The 21,045-nt window shown below is 37.8% G+C and overlaps 2 protein-coding genes across 11 annotated transcripts in view; both read right to left on the bottom strand.

Moving 5' to 3' along the window:
* The window catches only part of LOC107005347 (alcohol dehydrogenase-like 7), a 4,261-nt gene extending 4,041 nt beyond the window's left edge, over positions 1–220 (bottom strand). The window contains exon 1 of one of the 2 annotated variants that reach the window (XM_015203918.2): positions 32–220. In XM_015203918.2, the coding sequence (XP_015059404.1) occupies positions 32–89 (58 nt within the window). In that variant the 5' untranslated portion in view covers positions 90–220. The remainder of the gene's footprint in view (positions 1–31) is intronic. The other variant, XM_015203919.2, reaches the window with a different exon arrangement.
* A 12,298-nt stretch (positions 221–12,518) lies between these two features.
* LOC107007388 (polyadenylation and cleavage factor homolog 4) lies at positions 12,519–21,039 on the bottom strand. Of its 9 annotated transcripts, none has more exons than XR_001455056.2 (9): positions 20,652–20,984; positions 18,710–18,811; positions 18,368–18,631; positions 16,260–16,952; positions 14,848–15,807; positions 14,220–14,768; positions 13,165–13,227; positions 13,039–13,101; positions 12,519–12,876 (listed from the first exon to the last, which is right to left on the bottom strand). XR_001455056.2 is itself a non-coding variant. In XM_027913525.1 (8 exons), the coding sequence occupies exons 1-7, from the start codon at positions 20,982–20,984 to the stop codon at positions 13,186–13,188; spliced, it is 2,943 nt and encodes a 980-aa protein (XP_027769326.1). In that variant the 3' UTR covers positions 12,519–12,876; positions 13,165–13,185. The 9 variants fall into 9 exon arrangements, 5 of the variants coding, with proteins under 5 accessions (XP_027769326.1, XP_015061481.1, XP_015061480.1 ...); XR_003575668.1 differs by having other exon boundaries at positions 12,519–12,864; XR_001455054.2 differs by having other exon boundaries at positions 13,039–13,227.
* Positions 21,040–21,045: the final 6 nt, after the last annotated feature.

Here is a 21,045-nt window from a genome sequence, read left to right as displayed (position 1 = left end):
TGGGGGGGGGGGGGGAGTTTCTGAAGAGTACCTCTGCAGTGAATTGGTTTTCCAGCAGTTTTGCTGAACTCAGCTTGTGTGGCAGCCATTGTTAAAAGCTTAAAAAAAAAAAAACTAAACTCTCATGGAGGGTGTGTGGTGTGTTTGTATTTTCAATTCTTAGTGTTGGTCAAATTTTATGGTGTCATTATCAAATATCTTCATCATTTTAGGAATTAAAAATTTTTATGGAGGAAAAGAAAAATTTTTTTTTCTTTTTTTAATTTCTAATGTTTGGTTTATTAAGATATTTTAGATGATATATTTTTAGAAAAATGAGTTCTTTAAAAATTATGAAAATGACATTTATGTTCTTTAATTTTGGGTGTACACAAGTAAACATTTAAACTTGTTACAAATAGATAGAGTCGTTCTACATGAAGTTTTACATGATAAATTTATGTTCCACGTAACGTTCTATATGTGTATTATGTCACATAGGACGTGTGGAATTGTCTGGAGAGTATCTTATATGTGCATTATAAATGAAAATTAAGCCTGTTTTTCGATGGTTGAGCTCAGACGCTAAATCTGGTATCAACAGGGCATGTAGTTTACAAGTTACGGTCCCTGAGACAAAAGGTGAATGGCTTGGTAGCTAGTGATTGTCATATTGGTAATGTAGGCAGCAGGCCTAATGTATCTGTAGCAACAGCTAAAACAACAGGGAAGAAGAAAATCGAAATATGTATAGGTGGTAAATGCAAGAAATTAGGTGGTGGAGCTAGCGATATCAATTAGAATTCCAACGCGTTAGACCTGCTTCGGGGAAGCAGAGAATCGAAATATGTATGGGTGGTAAAATAGAGTATACCTGCTTCAGGACTTGTTTGATCTTGAAAATGGACCGTTTTGGTGGTCATGACAAACTGGATCCATTACTAACGTCTTAACAGGCGTCCAAATAAAATTTGGGCAAAAAGAATATCGGAATTCTGGATTACCAAAAAAGATCGTGGACTATAGTACACGAAAATTGGTAAAATGAAGGGTTTACCTACTCCGGGGATCGTTTGACCTTCAAAATGGTCCGTTTTAGCCGTTGGGCAAAAAAAACGTCATAATTCTAGATCACCAAAAATTCATGAACTATAGTACACGAAAATGACAAAATGGGATATACATGCTTTGGGGCTTGTTTGACTTGAAAATGGACCATTTTGGCCGTCTGACAGACTGGTTTCATAGATAACATCTTAAAGGACGTCCACAAAAAATTTGGGTAAAAAAGACGTCGGAATTTTGGATCATAAAAAATTCATTGACTATAGCACACGAAAATCGGTAAAATGACAGTTTACCTGCTTCGGGGCTTGTATAACCTTCAAAGTGGGTCATTTTGGCCGTCAGAGCCAACTGACTCCATAACTAAAGTCTCAACAAATATCCACAAAAAATTTGGGCAAACCAGACGCAGAATTCTGGATCCCCAAAAAAGATCGTGGACTAGCACATAAAAATCAATAAAATGAGGGGTTTACCTGCTCCGGGGCTCGTTTGACATTTGAAACGGTCCGCTTTGACTGTCAGGGTCAACTTGATCCATAGATAACGTCTTAATGGATGTCCATGAAAAATTGGACAAAAAAGACATCGAAATTTCGAATCACCAAAAATCCATGGACCGTCAAACCAAGTGGGTCCACAACTGATGTCTTAATGGACGTCCACAAAAAATTTGGGCAAAAAAGTCATTGAAATCCCGAATCACCAAAAATTCTTGAACTATAGCACACGAAAAATGATAAAATGGGGGGGTTTACCTTCTTTAGCTTGTTTGACCTTCAGAATCGGCCGTTTTGGCTGTCAAGGCCAACTGGCTCCATAACAACGTCTTAACAGTCGTCCATAAAAAATTTGGGCAAAAATACATTAGAATTCTGTAAAACCAAAAAAGATCGTGGACTATAGAAAATAAGATCGGTGAAATGAGGGGTTTACCTGCTTCGGGGCTCGTTTGACCTTCAAAATGGTCCTTTTTTTAAGCAATCAAGGTCTGACTCCGTAGATACCGTCTTAATGGACGTCTATGAAAAATTTGTGCAAAAAGACGTTGGAATTTTAGATCACCAAAATCCATGGACTATAATACACGATCGATAAAATAGGGAATACCTGCTTCGCGGCTCATTTGATCTTGAAAATGGGACGTTTTGACTGTCAGGGAACTCTGGCTCCATAACTAACGTCTTAATAGACGTCCACAAAAAATACGTCGCAATTTTGAATCACCGAAAATTCATTGACTATAGCACATAAAAATCAGTAAATTAGGGGGTATACCTGTTTCGAGGCTCGTTTGACCTTCAAAAATGGATTCTTTTGGGTGTTAGGGTCAACTGACTCCATAGCTAACGTCTTAACGGACGTCCACAAAAAAATGGGCAAAAAATACAATGGAATTCTGGATCACCAAAAAAGATCGTGGACTATAGCACTAAAAAATCGGTAAAATGAGGGGTTTACCGGATTCTAGACTCGTTTGACCTTCAAAATGGTTTGTTTTGGCCGTCAAAACTAACTGGCTCTATTGATTGCGCCTTAACATATGTCCATGAAAAAGTTGCGCAAAAAAGACGTCGGAATTCTGAATCGCCAGAAATCGATGGACTATAGTACATGAAAATCAGCAAAATGGGGTATACTTACTTTTGGGGCTCGTTTGACCTTTAAAATGGGTTGTTTTGCCCATTAGTGCCAACTGGCTCCACATCTAACGTCTTAACGGACGTCCATAACAAATCTGGGGAGAACAGTCGTTGAAATTCTAGATTACCAAAAAATATCATGGACTATAGCACACGAAAATTGATAAAATGAGGAGTTTACCTGCTCTGAGCTCGTTTGACCTTCAAATAATCCGTTTTGACTGCCAAGGCAACTGGCTCCATAGATAACGTCTTAAGGGACGTCAATGAAAAATATTGGCAAAAAAGATGTCGGAATTCTAGATCACAAAAAATCCATGGATTATAGTACATGAAAATCGGCCAAATGGGATATACCTGCTTCGGGGCTTGTTTGACTTCGAAAATGGGCCGTTTTGGTTGTCAGCGCCAACTCGCTCTACAACTTACATCTTAACGGACGTCCACCAAAAATTTTGGCAAAAAAGACGTCGGAATTTTGGATTACCAAAAATCCATGTAATATAGCATACGAAAATTGATAAAATGAGGGTTTTACCTGCTTCGGGGCTCGTTTGACCTTTAAAATGGGTCGTTTTGGTGGTCAGGGCCAAATAGATCCATAGTTAATGTCTTAATGGACGTCCATAAAAAACTTGAGAAAAAAATTCGGAATACTTGATCACCAAAAAATATCGTGGACTATAGCACACGAAAATTAGTAAAATGAGGGGTTTAACTACTCCGGTGCTCGTTTGACTACCAAAATGGTGCGTTTTGACCGTCAGGTCCTAATGAATCCATAGATAACATCTTAATGGACGTTCATACAAAATTTAGACGAAAAAATATCGAATTTCAAATCACCAAAAATCCATGGACTATAGCACACGAAAATTGGCAAAATGGGGTATACCCTTCTTCGGGGCTTGTTTGACCTTGAAAATGAGACGTTTTTCTAATCAAGGCAAACTGGATCCATAACTAACGTCTTAATGGACGTCCATGAAAAATTTAGACAAAAAAGACGTCAAAATTATCACATAAAATCCATTGACTTTATAGCATAGGAAAATTGGTAAACTGGGGGTTTACTTACTTCGGGGTTCGTTTGACCTTTAAAATGAGACTTTTTGTACGTCAGGGCAAACTTGCTCTATAGATAACGTCATAATGGACGTCCACAAAAAAATTGGGCGAAAGTGACGTCGAAATTCCGGATCACTAAAAATCCATGGACTATAGTACACGAAAATTGCAAAATGAGGTTCACTTGCTTCTGAACTTGTTTGACCATAGAAATAGGTCGTTTTGGTTGTCAGGGCCAATTGGCTCCATAGTTAACGTCTTAACAGACATCCACAAAAAATTGTTTAAAAGACGTTCAAATTCTAGATCACCAAACATATATTGACTTAGCACACGAAAATCGATAAAATAGGGTTTTACCTGCTCGGGGCTCATTTGACTTTCAAAATTGGGATGTTTTGGCCGTCAGGGCATTCTGGCTCCATATCTAACGTCTTAACGTATGTCCACAAAAAATTTGGGCAAAAAATACGTCGCAATTCTGGATCACTGGAAATTCATAGACTATAGCATACCAAAATCGATAAATTAGGGGGTATGCCTGTTTCGAAGCTCGTTTGACCTTCAAAATGGATTATTTTGGACGTTAGGGCCAACTGACTCCATATCTAACGTCTTAACGGACGTCCACAAAAATATGGGCAAAAAGTACGATGCAATTCTGGATAACCAAATAAGATCGTGGATTATAGCACTAAAAAACTTGGTAAAATGAGGGGTTTACCTACTCCGAGGCTCGTCTGACCTTCAAAATGGTCTGTTTTGGCTGTCAAAAATAACTAGCTCCATTGATATCGTCTTAACAGATGTCCATGAAAAATTTGTGCAAAAAAAACGTCGCAATTCTGAATCACCAGAATATAGCACACGAAAATCAGCAAAATGGGGTATACTTACTTTGGGGCTCGTTTGACCTTTAAAATGGGTCGTTATGGCCATTAGTGCATTTTGGCTAAATAGCTAACGTCTTAACGGACGTCCATAATAAATATGGGGAGAACAACCATTGGAATTCAAGATCACCAAATAAGATCGTGGACTACAGCACACGAAAATTGATAAAATGAGGGGTTTACCTGCTATGGGGCTCATTTGACCTTCAAAACAGTCCGTTTTGGCTGCCACAACCAACTGCTCCATAGATAACGTCTTAACGGACGTCCATGAATAATTTGGGCAAAAAAAATGTCGGAATTTGGATCACCAAAAATCCATGAACTATAGTACATGAAAATCGGCCAAATGGGATATACCTGCGTCGGGGCTTGTTTGACTTTGAAAATGGGCTGTTTTGGTCGTCAGGGCCAACTCGCTCTATATCTTACATCTTAGCGGATGTCCACAAAAAATTTGGGCAAAAAAGACGTCGAAATTTTGGATCACCAAAAATTCATAGACTATAGCACACAAAAATTGGTAAAATGGGGGGTTTACCTTCTTTGGGGCTCGTTTAACCTTTAAAATGAGTCATTTTGGTCGTCCGGACCAACTGGCTCCATAGCTAATGTCTTAAAGGACGTTCATAAAAAATTTGTGAAAAAAAAGTTGGAGTTCTGGACCACCAAAAAAGATCGTGGACTATAGTACACGAAAATTAGTAAAATGAGGGGTTTACCTACTCCGGTGGTAGTTTGACTATCAAAACGGTGTGTTTTGACCGTCAGGTTCAATTGACTCCATAGGTAACATCTTAATAAACGTCTATACAAAATTTAGACAAAAACACGTCGAATTTCGGAACACCAAAAATCCATGGACTATAGCACACAAAATTGGCAAAATGGGGTATTCCTGCTTTGGGGCTTGTTTGACCTTGAAAATGAGTCGTTTTGTAGTCAAGGCCAACTGGATCCACAACTATTGTCTTAACGGATGTCAACAAAAAATTTGGGAAAAAAAGACATCAGAATTACGGATCACCAAAAATCCAAGGACTATAGCACACGAAAATTGATAAAATGGGGGTTTACCTACTTCGGGGTTCGTGTGACATTACTTAATGGGCCTTTTTGTACGCCAGCGCAAACTGGATCCACAGATAACATCGTAATGGACATCCACAAAAAAATTGGGCAAAAGTGACATCGAAATTCTGGATTACTAAAAGTCCATGGACTATGATACATGAAAATCGATAAAATGAGGTTTACTTGGTTCGGGACTTGTTTGACCTTAAAAATGGGTCGTTTTGACCGTCAGGGCCAATTGACTCCATAGTTAACCTCTTAACAAACGTCCACGAAAAATTTATTTAAAAAGACGTTCGAATTCTGGATCACCAAACATATATTAACTACACGAAAATCGGTAAAATGGGGGGTTTACCTGCTCGGGGCTCATTTGACCTTCAAAAATAGGACGATTTGGAAGTCAAGGCACTCTGGTTCATATCTAACATCTTAACGGACGTCTACAAAAAAATTTTGGCAAAAAAGACGTCGCAATTATGGATCACTAAAAATTCATAGACTTATAGCACACAAATATCAGTAAATTGGTGGGTATACCTATTTTGAGGCTCGTTTGACTTTCAAAATGGATTATTTTGGATGTTATGGCCAACTGAATCCATAGCTAACGTCTTAATAGACTTCCACAACAAAATAGGCAAAAAATACGATGGAATTCTGGATCACCAAAAAGATTGTGGACTATAGCACTAAAAATTGGTAAAATAAGGAGTTTATCTGCCCCGAGGCTCGTTTGACCTTCAAAATGGTCTGTCTTGGCCGTCAAAACTGATTGGCTCCATTGGTTATGTCTTAACATATGTCCATGAAAAAGTTGTGCAAAAAAGACGTCGAAATTCCAAATCACCAGAAATCGATTGACTATAGTACAGGAAAATCAGCAAAATGAATACACTTACTTTGGGCCTCGTTTGACCTTTAAAATGGATCGTTTTGGCCATTAGTGTAAACTGCCTCCATAGCTAACGTCTTAACGTCGTCCACGACAAATCTGGGGAGGACAGCCGTTAGAATTCTAGATCACCAAAAAAGATTGTGGACTATAGCACACGAAAATTGGTATAATGAGGGATTTACCTGCTCTGGGTTGTTTGACCTTGAAATTAGTCCATTTTGGCTGCCATGACTAACTGGCTCCATAGATAACGTCTTAATGAACGTCCATGAAAAAATTGGGCAAAAAAGATGTCAGAATTCTTGATCACCAAAAATTTGTGGACTATATTGTACATGAAAATCAGCCAAATGGGATATACCTGCTTTGGGGCTCGTTTGACTTTTAAAATGGGTCATTTTGGTCATCAGGGCCAACTCGCTCTGTTGCTTATATCTTAACGGATGTCCACAAAAAATTTAGGCAAAAAAGACGTCGAAATTTGGATCACCAAAAATTCAAAAACTATAGCACACGAAAATTGGAAAAATGGGGGGTTAACCTTCTTCGGTGCTCGTTTCACCTTCAAAATGGATTGTTTTGGCCGTCAGGGCCGAATGAATCCATAGCTAATATCTTAACGGACATCCATACAAAATTTGAGAAAAAAAAGTCATAATTCTGGATCACCAAAAAAATTGTGGCCTATAGCACACGAAAATTAGTAAAATGATGGGTTTACCTACTCCGGTGCTAGTTTGACTATCAAAATGGTGCGTTTTGACCGTCAGGTTCAATTGACTCCATAGATAACATCTTAATGGACGTCCATACAAATTTAGACAAAAAAGGTCAATTTTTGAATCACCAAAAATTCATGGACTATAGCACACGAAAATTGGCAAAATGGGGTATACCTGCTTCGAGGCTTGTTTGACCTTGAAAATGAGTTGTGTTGTAGTCGAGGCCAACTGAATTCATAGCTAACATATTAATGGACGTCCACAAAAAATTTGGGCAAAAAAGACGTCAGAATTACGGATCACCAAAAATTCATAGACTATAGCACACGAAAATAGGTAAAATGGGGGTTTACCTACTTCGGAGTTCGTTTGACCTTCAAAATGGGCTTTTTTGTACGTCAAGGAAAACTGGATCCATAGATAGCGTTGTAATGGAAGTCCACCAAAAAATTGGGAAAAGTGATGTCGAAATTCTGAATCACTAAAAATCCATGGACTATAGTACACGAAAATTGGAAAAATGAGGTTTACTTGCTTCGGGACTTGTTTGACCTTAAAAATGGGTCGTTTGGTCGTTAGGAACAATTGGCTCCATAGTTAACATCTTAACAGACGTCCACGAAAAATTCATTTAAAAAGACGTTCAAATTCTAGATCACCAAACATATATTGACTATAAGCACACGAAAATTGGTAAAATGGGGGATTTAGCTGCTCGGGGCTTATTTGACCTTCAAAAATGGGAATTTTTGGCTGTCAGGGCACTCTGGCTCCTTTGGAACGTCTTAACGGGCAAAAATTTGGGCAAAAAAGACGTCCCAATTTTATATCATCAAAAATTCATAGACTATAACACACAAATATCAGTAAATTATGGGGTATACCTGTTTTGAGGCTCGTTTGACCTACAAAATGGATTGTTTTGGATTTTTGGGCCAACTGACTCCATATCTAACGTGTTAACGGATGTTCACAAAAAAATGGGCAAAAAATACAATGTAATTCTGGATCACAAAAAAAAATTGTGGACTATAACACTAAGAAATCGATAAAATGAAGGGTTTTCCTGCTCCGAGGCTCGTTTGACTTTCAAAATGGTCTGTTTTGGCCGTCAAAACTAACTGACTCCATTGATAGCGTCTTAACAGATGTCCATGAAAAAGTTGCACAAAAAAGACATCGGAACTCCGAATCACCAGAAATCAATGGACTATATTGCACGAAAATTAGCAAAATGGGGTATATTTATTTTGGGGATCGTTTGACCTTTTAAATGGATTGTTTTGGTCATTAGTGCCAACTGACTCCATAGCTAAGAACTTAACGGACGTCCACAAAAAATCTGGGGAGAACAGTCGTTGGAATTCTAGATCACCAAATAAGATCGTGGACTATAGCACACAAAAATTGGTAAAATGAGGGGTGTACCTGCTCTGGGGCTCATTTGACCTTCAAAATAGTCCGTTTTGAATGCCACGACCAACTGAATCCAGTGATAATGTCTTAACGGACGTCCATGGAAAATTTGGGCAAAAAAGATGTCGAAATTCTGAATCACCAAAAATCCATGGACTATAGTACATGAAAATCGGCCAAATGTGATATACCTGCTTCGAGGCTCGTTTGACTTTGAAAATGAGCCGTTTTGGTCGTCAAGGCCAACTTGTTAAATAGCTTACATCTTAACGAACGTCCACAAAATATTTGTGCAAAAAATATGTCAGAATTTTGGATTACCAAAAATCCATAGACTAGCATCACGGAAATCGGTAAAATGGGGGATTTGCCTTCTTTGGGGCTCGTTTGGCCTTCAAAATGGATCATTTTGGCCGTCAGGTCCAACTGGTTCCATATCTAATGTCTTACGGACGTCCACAAAATATTTGAGAAAAAAAGTCCGAATTTTGGATCACCAAAAAAGATCGTGGATTATAGCACATGAAAAGTAGTAAAATGAGGGGTTTACCTACTCCGGTGCTAGTTTGACTATCAAAATGGTATGTTTTGACCGTCAGGTCCAATTGACTCCATATATAACATCTTAATGGACGTCCATACAAAATTTAGACAAAAAAACGTCGAATTTCGAATCACCAAAAATCCATGGACTATAGCACACGAAAATTGACAAAATAGGGTATACTTGATTCGGGGCTTGTTTGACTTTGAAAATGAATCGTTTTGAAGTCGAGGCCAACCGGATCCATACATAACATCTTAACGGACGTCTATGAAAAGTTTGGGTATAAAAGAAGTCAGAATTACGGATCATCAAAAATCCATGGTTTATAGCACACGAAAATTGGTAAATGGTTGTTTACCTACTTCGGGTTTCGTTTGACCTTCAAAATAGGCCTTTTTGTACGTCAGGGCAAATTGTCACTGTAGATAATGTCGTAATGGACGTCCACAAAAAAATTGGGCTAAAGTGAAGTCGAAATTCTGAATCACTAAAAATCCATGGACTATAGTACACAAAAATTGGCAAAATGAGGTTTACTTGCTTCGTACTTGTTTGACCTTAAAAATGGGTCATTTGGCCATCAGGGCCAATTGGCTCCATAGTTAACGTCTTAACAGTCGTCCAGGAAAAATTTATTTAAAAAGACGTTTGAATTCTGGATCACTCAACATATATATACTATAACACACGAAAATCAGTAAAATGGGGGATTTAGCAACTCGGGGCTCATTTGACCTTAAAAAATGAGACGTTTTGGCCATCAGGGCACTCTGGCTCCTCAGCTAACGTCTTAACGGACGCCCACAAAAAATTTGGGAAAAAATAACGTCGTAATTCTGGATCACCAAAAATTCATAGACTTATAGCACACAAAAATCGGTAAATTGGGGGGTATACCTATTTCGAGGCTCGTTTGACATTCAAAATAGATTGTTTTGGATGCTAGGGACAACTGACTTCATAGCTAACATCTTAACGGAATCCATCAAAAATTGACAAAAAATACGATGGAATTCTTGATAACCAAAAAAGATCGTGGACTATAGCATTAAAAAATCGTTAAAATGAGGGTTTTACCTGTTTCGAGGCTCGTTTGACCTTCAAAATGGTCTAATTTAGCTGTCAAAACTAACTGGCTCTAGTTATAGCGTCTTAACAGATGTCCATGAAAAAGTTGCGCAAAAAAGACGTCGGAATTCTGAATCACCAATAATCGATGGAATATTTAGTACACGAAAATCAACAAAATGGGGTATACTTACTTTGGGCTCGTTTGACCTTTAAAATAGGTCGTTTTGCCATTAGTGCCAACTGGCTCCATAGCTAACGTCTTAATGGACGTCGACAACAAATCTGGGGAGAACAGTTGTTGGAATTCTAGATCACCAAAAACAATCGTGGACTATAGCACACGAAAATTGATAAAATGAGGGGTTTACCTGCTCTGGGTTTGTTTGGCCTTCAAATAGTCCGTTTTGACTGCGAGACCAACTGGCTCCATAGATAACGTCTTATCGAACGTCCATGAAAAATTTGGGCAAAAAAGATGTCGGAATTCTAGATCACCAAAAATTTATGGACTATAGTACATGAAAATCGACCAAATGGGATATACCTGCTTCGGGGATTGTTTGACTTTGAAAATGGACCGTTTTGGTCGTCAGGGTCAACTCGCTCTATAGCTTACATCTTAACGTACGTCCATAAAAAATTTGGGCAAAAAATACGTCGGAGTTTTGGATTACCAAAAATCCATAGACTATAGCTCACGAACTTTATGAGAACATCCTTTATGAGCAGGGAAACCTTCACGTACACTCACACTATTTTTTTAACGCTTATTTTCGCATTTACAAGCCCCTTTAAGGATCACCAATTTCCTCTATTTTTCGTGTGTATTAGCCCATGGATCTGGCACTTGGAGCACCAAAAAATTTTTTCTCAAAAAACTTTATGATGACCTCCGTATTGAGTTAGGGAACCTTCACGTATGCTCATACCATTTTTTAAACCTCATTTTCGCATTTTCACCCTAAATTCTCCAATTTTTTGTGTGTATTAGCCCATGGATCTGGCACCCCGAGCATCAAAAAAGAATTTCTCAAAAAATATTTGAGGATCTCTGTAATGAGTTGGGAAACCTTCACGTATACTCACACTATTTTTTTAACGCGCATTTACAAGTTCTTTTTTAAGAATCGCCCAAATTTCCTAATTTTTCGTGTGTATTAGCTCATGGATTTGGCATCCGGAGCACCAAAAGTTTTTCTCAAAAACCATTATGAGGACCTCCGTAATGAGTTGGGGAACCTTCACATATACTCACACTATTTTTTAACGCCCATTTTCGAATTTACAACCTTTTTTTTAAGAGTGTATAAGTCCATGAATCTGACGCAGAGCATCCAAAATATTTTCTCAAAAACTTTATGAAGACCTTTGTAATGAGTTAGGAAACACCATATTTTGCACATAATTTAGATATTTAAAAGTCATTTTACTAAGAATTAGGAAATTACTTAACATAGAAATACTTTATCCTTTTAATTTCCCTTTGCTTGCTTCTTTGCATATTTTTGATTTCATCATTCAAAATTTACGGATAGAACAAAGGGAGGCTAACATTTCGCTCGTAACATTCTCAAAGAAATTCTTCATTTTAATAAACAGATAAGGAAAAATCAATAATTGTCTAATTAGTTAGTAATTGTTTTTGAAGACTACAAACAATTCAATTGTCATGATATTATAATTGTTGTGTGTTCAAATACTAATGAAGGATAAATGAGTTTTAAAAACTCTTTTAATCAATGTTTATTAAGCGGCATGTATAAAAGATCACGACAAATAATTTAAGACGGAAGAGGTAACTCAAAATCAAGACATTTTTCCTTTTCGACCATATGAATGTCTTTTATACTATATAAATGGAAATAAAACCTTCCTTTATTTTATTATTTGATGTTGTGAAGTGCTCATGAAAAGATGAAGAACTATGAAGGTGCAATTGAGTTCGAGCCTTAGATATGAAAAACATTCTATTGAAAGCGTTACTCTCAAATGGGCTCTACAATATGTGATTCGAATATTACAGTTGTAAATTGTTTATATAGAAGAATTAATCTGAATAGCTGCCCACGCAACTGCATAAACATAAAACAGACAGCAAATGTGTATATATGATTAATGTATAATCTATCGATACTGACAAAGAAAAGTAAACAGTAAATCCGACCAGATATTTGCATAAAGATCCCCAAACAGAAGCATAGTATTAACTGTTTACAAAAGAACTACTAGTATTAGACTTCTCTGTCTCAAGCACATAACAAATGCCAACATGTTTCACTGAAGCAGATGAGTAATTCAACACAGAGAAGCAGTAGATATCATATCGAAACAGCTCGAACATCGCCTAGTGAATTTAGATGGAAAATTTTCATATTTTTACATCTCATAAGACTTGAAGGATATTCTAATTGCACCTACAGTAGATTTATTCTGTCCTGACAGAGCACGAGCTTGAAGAAGAACAACGAAGCGTTCCCTGCATATCCTCCTGCAGAAACCTCTATGTGAAAGGAGAAAAAAATGGATTAAACCCACAAATGTTTTAACACTCTAAGGATACGAAAAGCACCTGGCTGGTAGTGCCTCTCAAAAAGGTGAACACGAAAAGAAAACAGATGAAAGAAGATCCGAAATGGAAACGAAAATAGAGACTGTATGAAACCTTTCCTGACAAGAAGCTTTGATGTTACAACTCCTGTACATGTACATGATTCTGGCATGGTACCTAGAAATAATCTAAAGCTCAAATGCTATCATGGAGGAATCTCAAGATAAAGTTACAATGCACCTAGAAGCTGATTTAATGAAGCTAACTCCGCATTCGTTTCCTTTGACTTTCATCTTCTGGACCCTAGAGAAAAGACAAATTCCAAACATAAAAAAACAAATTAGAAACCATAAACAGTAACCCTGGATCAACAAGCACATTCCCCGCATCTGGAAAAGTAAATAGTAAAAAAATCTCAAACTTTAAACAGTTTTGAGATTACAAATAGACAGTAATTTATGATAATCATTGAACACTAGAGACTCTAAAGAGTGGCCATTCTTGAGTCTCCTCAACTTGCACCTAATTATACACAATCAGGCACTCGAATTTGGCAGGTAAATTTAGTTGCATTTTTGAATTATTGTATTCAGAAAAGTATGCATTGTCATTAAGGGGTCGTTTGGTAGGATGCATTAGAAAAAAAATGCATGTACTAATACCTTGTTTGGTACACTTTTTCAGCCTATATATAATACCTAATGCAAGAATAGAGCATGTATTAGAAAAAGTATGCATGCATGAAAAACGCAGGGGGGTTTAAAGAATGCATTAGCATGGGTAAAGACACGGTTTCCCTCAAAACCTTCTCAAGATTCTTTCCATTTTATTTGTGGAGGGTATCTTTGAAAACAAATGATTTTTTTTTCGAAATATGCAATGCATGTTATATTTATTTAATACACCAAATCGAACGATACATAAGAAATGAATTCAGCACAACTATACAACCCATCCAACACTTCTCTTATACACCCCACCAAACAAACACCCCAAAGTACCGAACAACTTCAAAAACAAACTATAGATATTCGAGCTTCGAGCTATGGCCAATCTCACGTCCTCAACCACCCAAAAGTTGCTAGGAATACGACTACAGGGAAAAATAGACTACTGATTAAATTCCATTGTAGGTGTTTCACCACTAAGAGTGATACTACAGTCACGGGTCCATATTGCCATTTAGCATCATGTGTATCACCATCAGGTCATGATATTCAGCAATAACTAACACACTAATATTTAAAATGCAATCAAATAATCTAACCTAATAAAAAGGAAAAGAGAGGGCCCACCTCATCCACTTTTCTGGAGTCCTCATGTGGAGTTGCACTAGATTCAGATCTGCATTTCGCATGAATAATTGGACCCAACTGAGACCTTTCCATTCCAACTGTTGACCCACTTGGTGCATTCATGTAGACAGCCCCCCTATACATCCATTCTTCAGTCTCATCGCTGTAAAAATCATCAAAAGGCTCTCCACACAGTGCACAAGCATTCTGCTCATCGTCAGCCGGGACGGCCAATTCTTCATCATCCTTCGTTTCGACAACTTGCTCAGTCGGTAGAAATCCAGGAACTGCATCAGATCCCAAAGCCTCTGTACCACTAAGCCACATGTTGACGCTTACAAACCACTTACGAGAAGACTTCTGCTTGCGATTTTTCGATACTCGATTCTTGGTTACATGCCAATCCATATGACTGCTGTGAGCCTCTTGGCATTTAAATCGTAGGCCACAAGTTGTGCACTGTCTTGGAAGATCAGCATATAAAGCAGTTACTGCAGAATCGTGACGAACCTTCAGAAGATCCGGATTAAAATCAAGGCCCACAGGATCCTAAAAATTGTAACAAATGGCTGAGAAAAATCTTCAAAAGAAAATTGACAGTAGAGAAAGCTTGACATAGAATAAGTACCTGAGCGGGAGCTTGATTTGTCAATGAAATCAAACCTTGTGCCATGAGTGAGTTAATCAAGCTTGAAAAGCCTGCTGCTGGAGGGTTAGGATTAACCTGACCTGGATTTTGGGATGCTGGCATGAATTTAGAAGGCATAGGAAGTGGGCCTCTGGGAAAAGGTGGTAAAGCTCCTGAGGAAAATTGTGACGACGTATTTGGGACATTAACCAATGGTATAGACACTTGTGGACCTGAAACTGGACGGGAGAAGTGAGGACCTATAGAAGAACCAGGACCCGGTAGAGGGTATCTATAAGTTGGTGGTAGCAAATGGTTCGAGGCTGGAAGTGAGGCACTTGGAGGCATAGTCTGATGAATACGCTGAGAAAGCAATAGCTGAGGTTCTGCTGAAGCCATTTGTTCAGAATTTTGATGACTTGTAGAAAATGATGTGGGGTGTTGACTAGGAAATTGTGGAAACTTGATATGTGAGCTGCTCTTCAAATTATCAATATGTTGCTCAGGAAGAACTGGCCTGTCCAAAGTATGATTGACAACTGAATTGCTTGCATTATTTACTTCATAAGGACTTCTGACGTGATTATGAGGCAGAACAACAGGTTTTGAAGTCAAAGAATGGGGAGTGTGCACATTTTGGGGAGGCCATGGTACACCAGGGCCCCGTCCAGTAACCACCCGAACATCCTGAACTGAAGAGTCAAAAGTAGGATTCATTCTTGGCGGAACATATGGTGGCCTCCAAGTATGTCCATCAGCAGCCAAATTGCCAATCAAAGGGTGCTTTGATTCACCGGTCACTGATGAGATTCCACTTCCTTCACCCTTTAAATGTCTTAGAGGCAACTGTGGCACATTTTCTGGAAGCTTTTGAAGATAATGTGAACCTGAAATCAGAGATGTCTCATCGCAATATCCAGTAATTTTATTTCTCGCCCCTCGACCAGACTGCCAAAAGAACTGACATAATTTCAATATGAAAAAAAATATCTCTCAAGTGATAAAATAAAAAAAAGATGCCCCCTTATACAAGACAAAGAGCAAATGAATTAACTCATGGTGCATTATGATGCTATCTTGATCGCCAAATAAATGTGAGAAGTACGAGTTTGGTCCACATCCGTCAAATAACTCAGATAATAACAAATACAACCAAATAAAGTCACTGGCTCCAATTACGTTTGTTTTAGCCAATGGGAAGCAGATATAGAATTCCAATCTGAACAATCAGCTGAAGATAAGATTACAACATATGCTGCTAAGGCTAACTGTTATTGCTCCAAACAAGTTAGAGATATCAGAGACATAAAAAAGTTTGAATAACATTAATAAGCAAAAAACTAAGTTGCATAACATTAGTCAGCAAAATACTAAAGGAAAATAACTGCATGCGATAGTACATCAATACTAACCGAGTGAACATCATCCACGGAAGAATCATGAACTAAAGAATATTGCCCTCGATTAGCCCAGTTCCTTCTAGGGTCAGCCACCAATGGCCCAGCATGTTGTGAATCAACACAAGGTCTCATCCTGATACTCTGAGGATGGCGAAGAGATGCTGACAAATCATTAAACGGGCTCTGATCTGCTAAAGTTGGACTCATATCTTCCCAGTTAAACTCTTCCTCTTCGGTATTTTGCCATGTCTTAACTGCTAACCTATTGCCTAAGCCATTAATAGTGGCATTCCCAGTCTTTTGTTGCCTCAGATGGGCTACTTTTTCCCTTTCATCAATTCCATAAGCATCAATCAAAGCTCTAGGTCCTTGAAGATCAATTCCCTTGTTCATGCGATATTTAGGAGGAACGTCTGGTTGCTGATTCGCCCCATCAGGCAAAATTCTCTGCCACTCACTCCTCTCAACATCTCTACCTCTTACTCTGCTAAACCCATAGTCAAGTGCAGTATGAGACGGTGAGGCCCTTTCTCTGAGTCCTATGGCAGGATTATCCAAGGCAAACTCGTTGAGGGTGGGTGACAATGACCTCGGAGGCCCCACTCTATAAGGAGAGGATGATCTCGCATTCTTTGAAGATGTAGACAGAACTTGCTTGGCTTCCAGATCTGAAGATATATGACCTGTAGAATTTTCAGCTCTTACCTGCAACAGTCAAACTTCACTCTAAGAAATTCTACTCATCATCCCTTTTTGCAGTTTAAAACTCTTTCACGTGTTTAGCATCTAAGCGGAAACATATTAATAAGTACAATAAAGCAAGTCGGTCGGTGTAACTCAACTATGAAGCCTATCACGTTTACTTCAAAGTAATACCCTTATACCTACCAAACTAGTAAGAATACAGAAGTAACCGGAGTCAGCAGATTTATTAAATGCTATTTCATTCTACCCCATTCATCTAGTTTGCATGAAAGAAAATAGAACATGTGGATTGATAACTAGACTACGATATCTGTAGGGTGACTCCTTGAAAATATACTAAGCCAAGTTGCTCGAACAGTTCTAACTTCAAAAATACATGTCTAGGGATCATCTGTATCTGGAATAAAAAAGATCTAACCACATTTGACATCTAATGAGGAATGTCAACAGGGCATCCTCAATCAAGCTTGTTCTTCACTACCCCCCTATCTATCTCCCAATAAAATTACTTTAATTACAGGCCCAGGTACTTCCAAAGGACCAAATTCTCAAAACCTACATAAAGTACCAGTAAAGGAATGAAAAATGAGATGAAACGAAAAACTTCAATCAAGTGCTTCAATTATGTCTATCACAACTACCTATAGAAGATCCAACCATAAGACTCAACAATGTTGATGATGTGTGTCAACGATGTGTCTTACCTGTACTACAAGTAAAGTTGTATGCAGAAGGCTTTTAAACTTCTGTTATGCGTGATTAAAGCCTTCTACCTAATTTTAAACTTAGTCTCCTTGAATGACATTTCTGCCTCAATTTGATACTTCAAAAGTAACATTTTTTTTTAAAATGGTAATTTTCAGTCTTAAGCCCTAGAATTTGTTGGTGGTAAACATATTCTCCTCCCATTGGAATAAGCAACTCCAATGGAACCAAAGGAAGCTTAAAAGGCATAAATTAATAGAAAAAAATTCACATAACAAAAAACTTAGACCAAAATTGTCTCATGCCTACACTAATTAGATCCTCAGTGTTAGAGAGCCCCTGATTCATCTTGTTTTTGTACAGAAATTTCCAGTTATGTGCACTACCTTAGTGCTAAGTTATTCTGCTTTTGAATATATAACATGCTTACCTTGTCCAAGAAAAAAACATTTCAGATTATATTAATTAGTACAATATCTTTGCTGAAGACTTTTTCATAAATTTGGCCAAATCCTTATGTTTAATTCAACGATTTCGAATATTAGGTGTGGACATGAGAACCAAGGGGTAACAGATGATAAATCAAAATAAATACTTAATACAGCACCAGAAAACATAAATCAATCTGCAAATAGAGATGATTTAGAAAACAAAAAACTTGAGAAGGGAATAGATGTCAAGGGGAGAATGGGGATTCACTAAAAGCTTACTGAATCAATAGTGGAGTGCCCAAGCTGACGCCTTGCTTCCAAATATTTTGGATTTATATGAATGCCATGAGCTGGTCGCGGTGATTCAGATGCTCTTGACGAAGTCAAGCCAGAAGATTGTTGGACCCCCGGCTGTGAAAACTGAAGACGAGTTTCAATTTTCTGGAGAACAGGTGCTGGGAACACAGTTGACCATGTCCCAAAGAGGTGGCGCATTGCAGGATGCATGCTAGGGTGCACTTGCCTATATGCCTCACAGAAAACCTTGGAAAAGAGAGAGAAAATCATATAAAGTGGTATAACATCATAGCAGTCATGCAAATACCATATAAAACTACTCACCTCAGGTAAATGGGCAGAGAAATGCTTGATGTAGTCCTTGCCAATATTTTTTACAACACTATCCAGAAGGTATAATGCAGGTAGTTTCTGCTCAACTGGGACCTAAATAAAGAGAATAATATGAGGATGCAGAAAAATATGGGTAATAAATACATCAAAATGGCATGCTAAGAACAAAAGATTACCAGTTCTCCTGACAAATAAAAAAATAAGAAAGACGGAGACTCTACTTGTAAACATAAAAATCTGATTAAGTATTGGTCAGATTTAGCTTAACCTAAACAGTTACTACAAGTTATCAATAGTTTCACTATCAAGTGGTTTTAGCTATACTTGGCAGCGCCTCATCTGTTTTATCCTGCTTATGTCGCAGGTGATGTGTGGCCGAAAACACTTCAATAGTAATCCTTAAAACAACAAACCCCAGTGAACAAAATAATTATCAAAACGAATAAAGAGATGGCTATCTTTTCAGCCATAATCCTTATAAAACTCAAGCCACTGTAAAGTAGAAAATTTTCAAACTAAGTAGGGGAGTAGTTCCATGCTGATTTTCTCTATATCTCATATAGTTTTGATTATTTCTTTAGTTCTCCTTCAGTTCATTCTAAGAGGAATAACACTTGGCATGCAATCCCAGGAATTCCTTTTTCTTCATACAACTCACCTATTGAAAAAGCATCAACTGTAACCCAAACTACTCTTCCATGATATATTTCTCTTGAACTGTTGTATGTAAGAATATATCAAATCTATGCACCACAGCAAACAAAGGACAAACTTCCCCATCATCTATTATACAAGTATTCTGTTCATTTACACAGGGAAGAAATTGATCAACCAAAAGGAGCACGACTACAAACTTTTCTACATCTGCTGCCCAGTTTCTAAGAATCACTAAGCTTCAAAGGGTAATTTGTGTTACAGCAATACTAATCATAAAAATAAGTATATTCCGTTCGCATTGTAACATCAACCACATGACGCTTGAACTATTGGATATGGAAGCACCTTTCATCATTCTATTGTTTTAGAAGGAGAAACACCCTAATCTTTAACTTCATCTAAAAGCACATATGGAGATGATGAATCCAACACTAATACTCAACCACAAACTACCACACCAAACTTAGCCACCAGCAGCCCAAACAAAGAAAAATAAAAAGATGAAACAATTTAAGGAGACCAAATCAAGAGGACTGGAATATTATGAATGTATTACTTTAACTCGTTAATTTGAATCCATATTTGTCCATGCCCGATATAATCAATAATTTTGAGTGTCAGTCGCTCACAGTATACTTCTTCTAACTTTTCATTTCAGATTCAGAAGAAATGAGTGTAAGAGTTTTCACAAGCTCCTTACAACATAAATTCTGCAAGAACAGCTGAATCATGATACGTATAAGATCCCAGACTTTGTAACTGCTTCATTCAGTTACACACGTATTTGTCATGGAGATTAGCTTAAAGCATCTAAGTTCATTTCAATTGCTTATTGCCAAGGACTCCCATACCATAAAATGCCACATTTTCATACCAGAATTCACAGAATACTTGGACTTAAAATGTAGCATTCAACTTTTGATACCTATAAGACAATACCCCCGACAATGCAATAAACCAAACTAAAAAAACAGCATTTCCACAAAAACTTTTAACAGTTACAAGATTAACAATTCACCACTACAGTAATCAACACAATGCACAAGAATCAACACTCCTTAAACAATACAGTTCATCTTGACACTTCAATACACTTCAAAATGATAGAATTCGCCATAGAAAAAGCAAAGGCAATACCATTTTTACATCAGAACAAAAGAAACCACTTCTTTAAGATAATCAGATTGAAAAATGGGAATTGAAACGGCTAGGATTAACTGTTGTTGTAAGCAGCATTTCATAAACCCTAAGAAAACAGAATACCGTAAAACAATACCTCTAAAATCCGATTACAAATCGCATGAGCAATGCCTTCACCATGTTCTCTCTGTTCGCCAGCAATGATGGTAAGGTCAGTAATGATAGGCTTAGAATTAAAAGCCAGTTCCGACAACAACATTTCATAAAGCCTAACAATCTCATTCATAGACGGAGGCAACACGATAACATCATCATCACCTCCCTGCATAGAAGCCCTAATTTCTATTTCCCTCTCCTTCAACGCCGACTTATATCGTTCGATTACAGAAGATGACAAAGGTTTTGGTGGCGCCACGGCAGCGTCGTTTTGGATTAACTTAGAATTTGCATAGCCGCCGGCTAAAGCCATCGGAGTAGAGTTAGGGTTTATGCCTCCGGTGGTGTGGGGGTGGGGGGGAGAAAGGTGGGGT

This window comes from Solanum pennellii, chromosome 12 (genome assembly GCF_001406875.1).
Source record: "Solanum pennellii chromosome 12, SPENNV200".
NCBI lineage: Eukaryota > Viridiplantae > Streptophyta > Magnoliopsida > Solanales > Solanaceae > Solanum > Solanum pennellii.
This window is presented reverse-complemented; position numbering and strand designations above follow the sequence as displayed.

Excerpts from the sequence above, each read along its gene's own strand:
- LOC107007388 (XM_015205993.2), bottom strand. The coding sequence starts at position 20,984 with ATGGCTTTAGCCGGCGGCTATGCAAATTCTAAGTTAATCCAAAACGAC. Across the intron at positions 18,812-20,651 it reads TTTGTAATCGGATTTTAGAG|GTCCCAGTTGAGCAGAAACT; the intron begins GTATTGTTTTAC and ends CTCTTTATTTAG. Across the intron at positions 14,769-14,847 it reads CAAATCAAGCTCCCGCTCAG|GATCCTGTGGGCCTTGATTT; the intron begins GTACTTATTCTA and ends TACAATTTTTAG.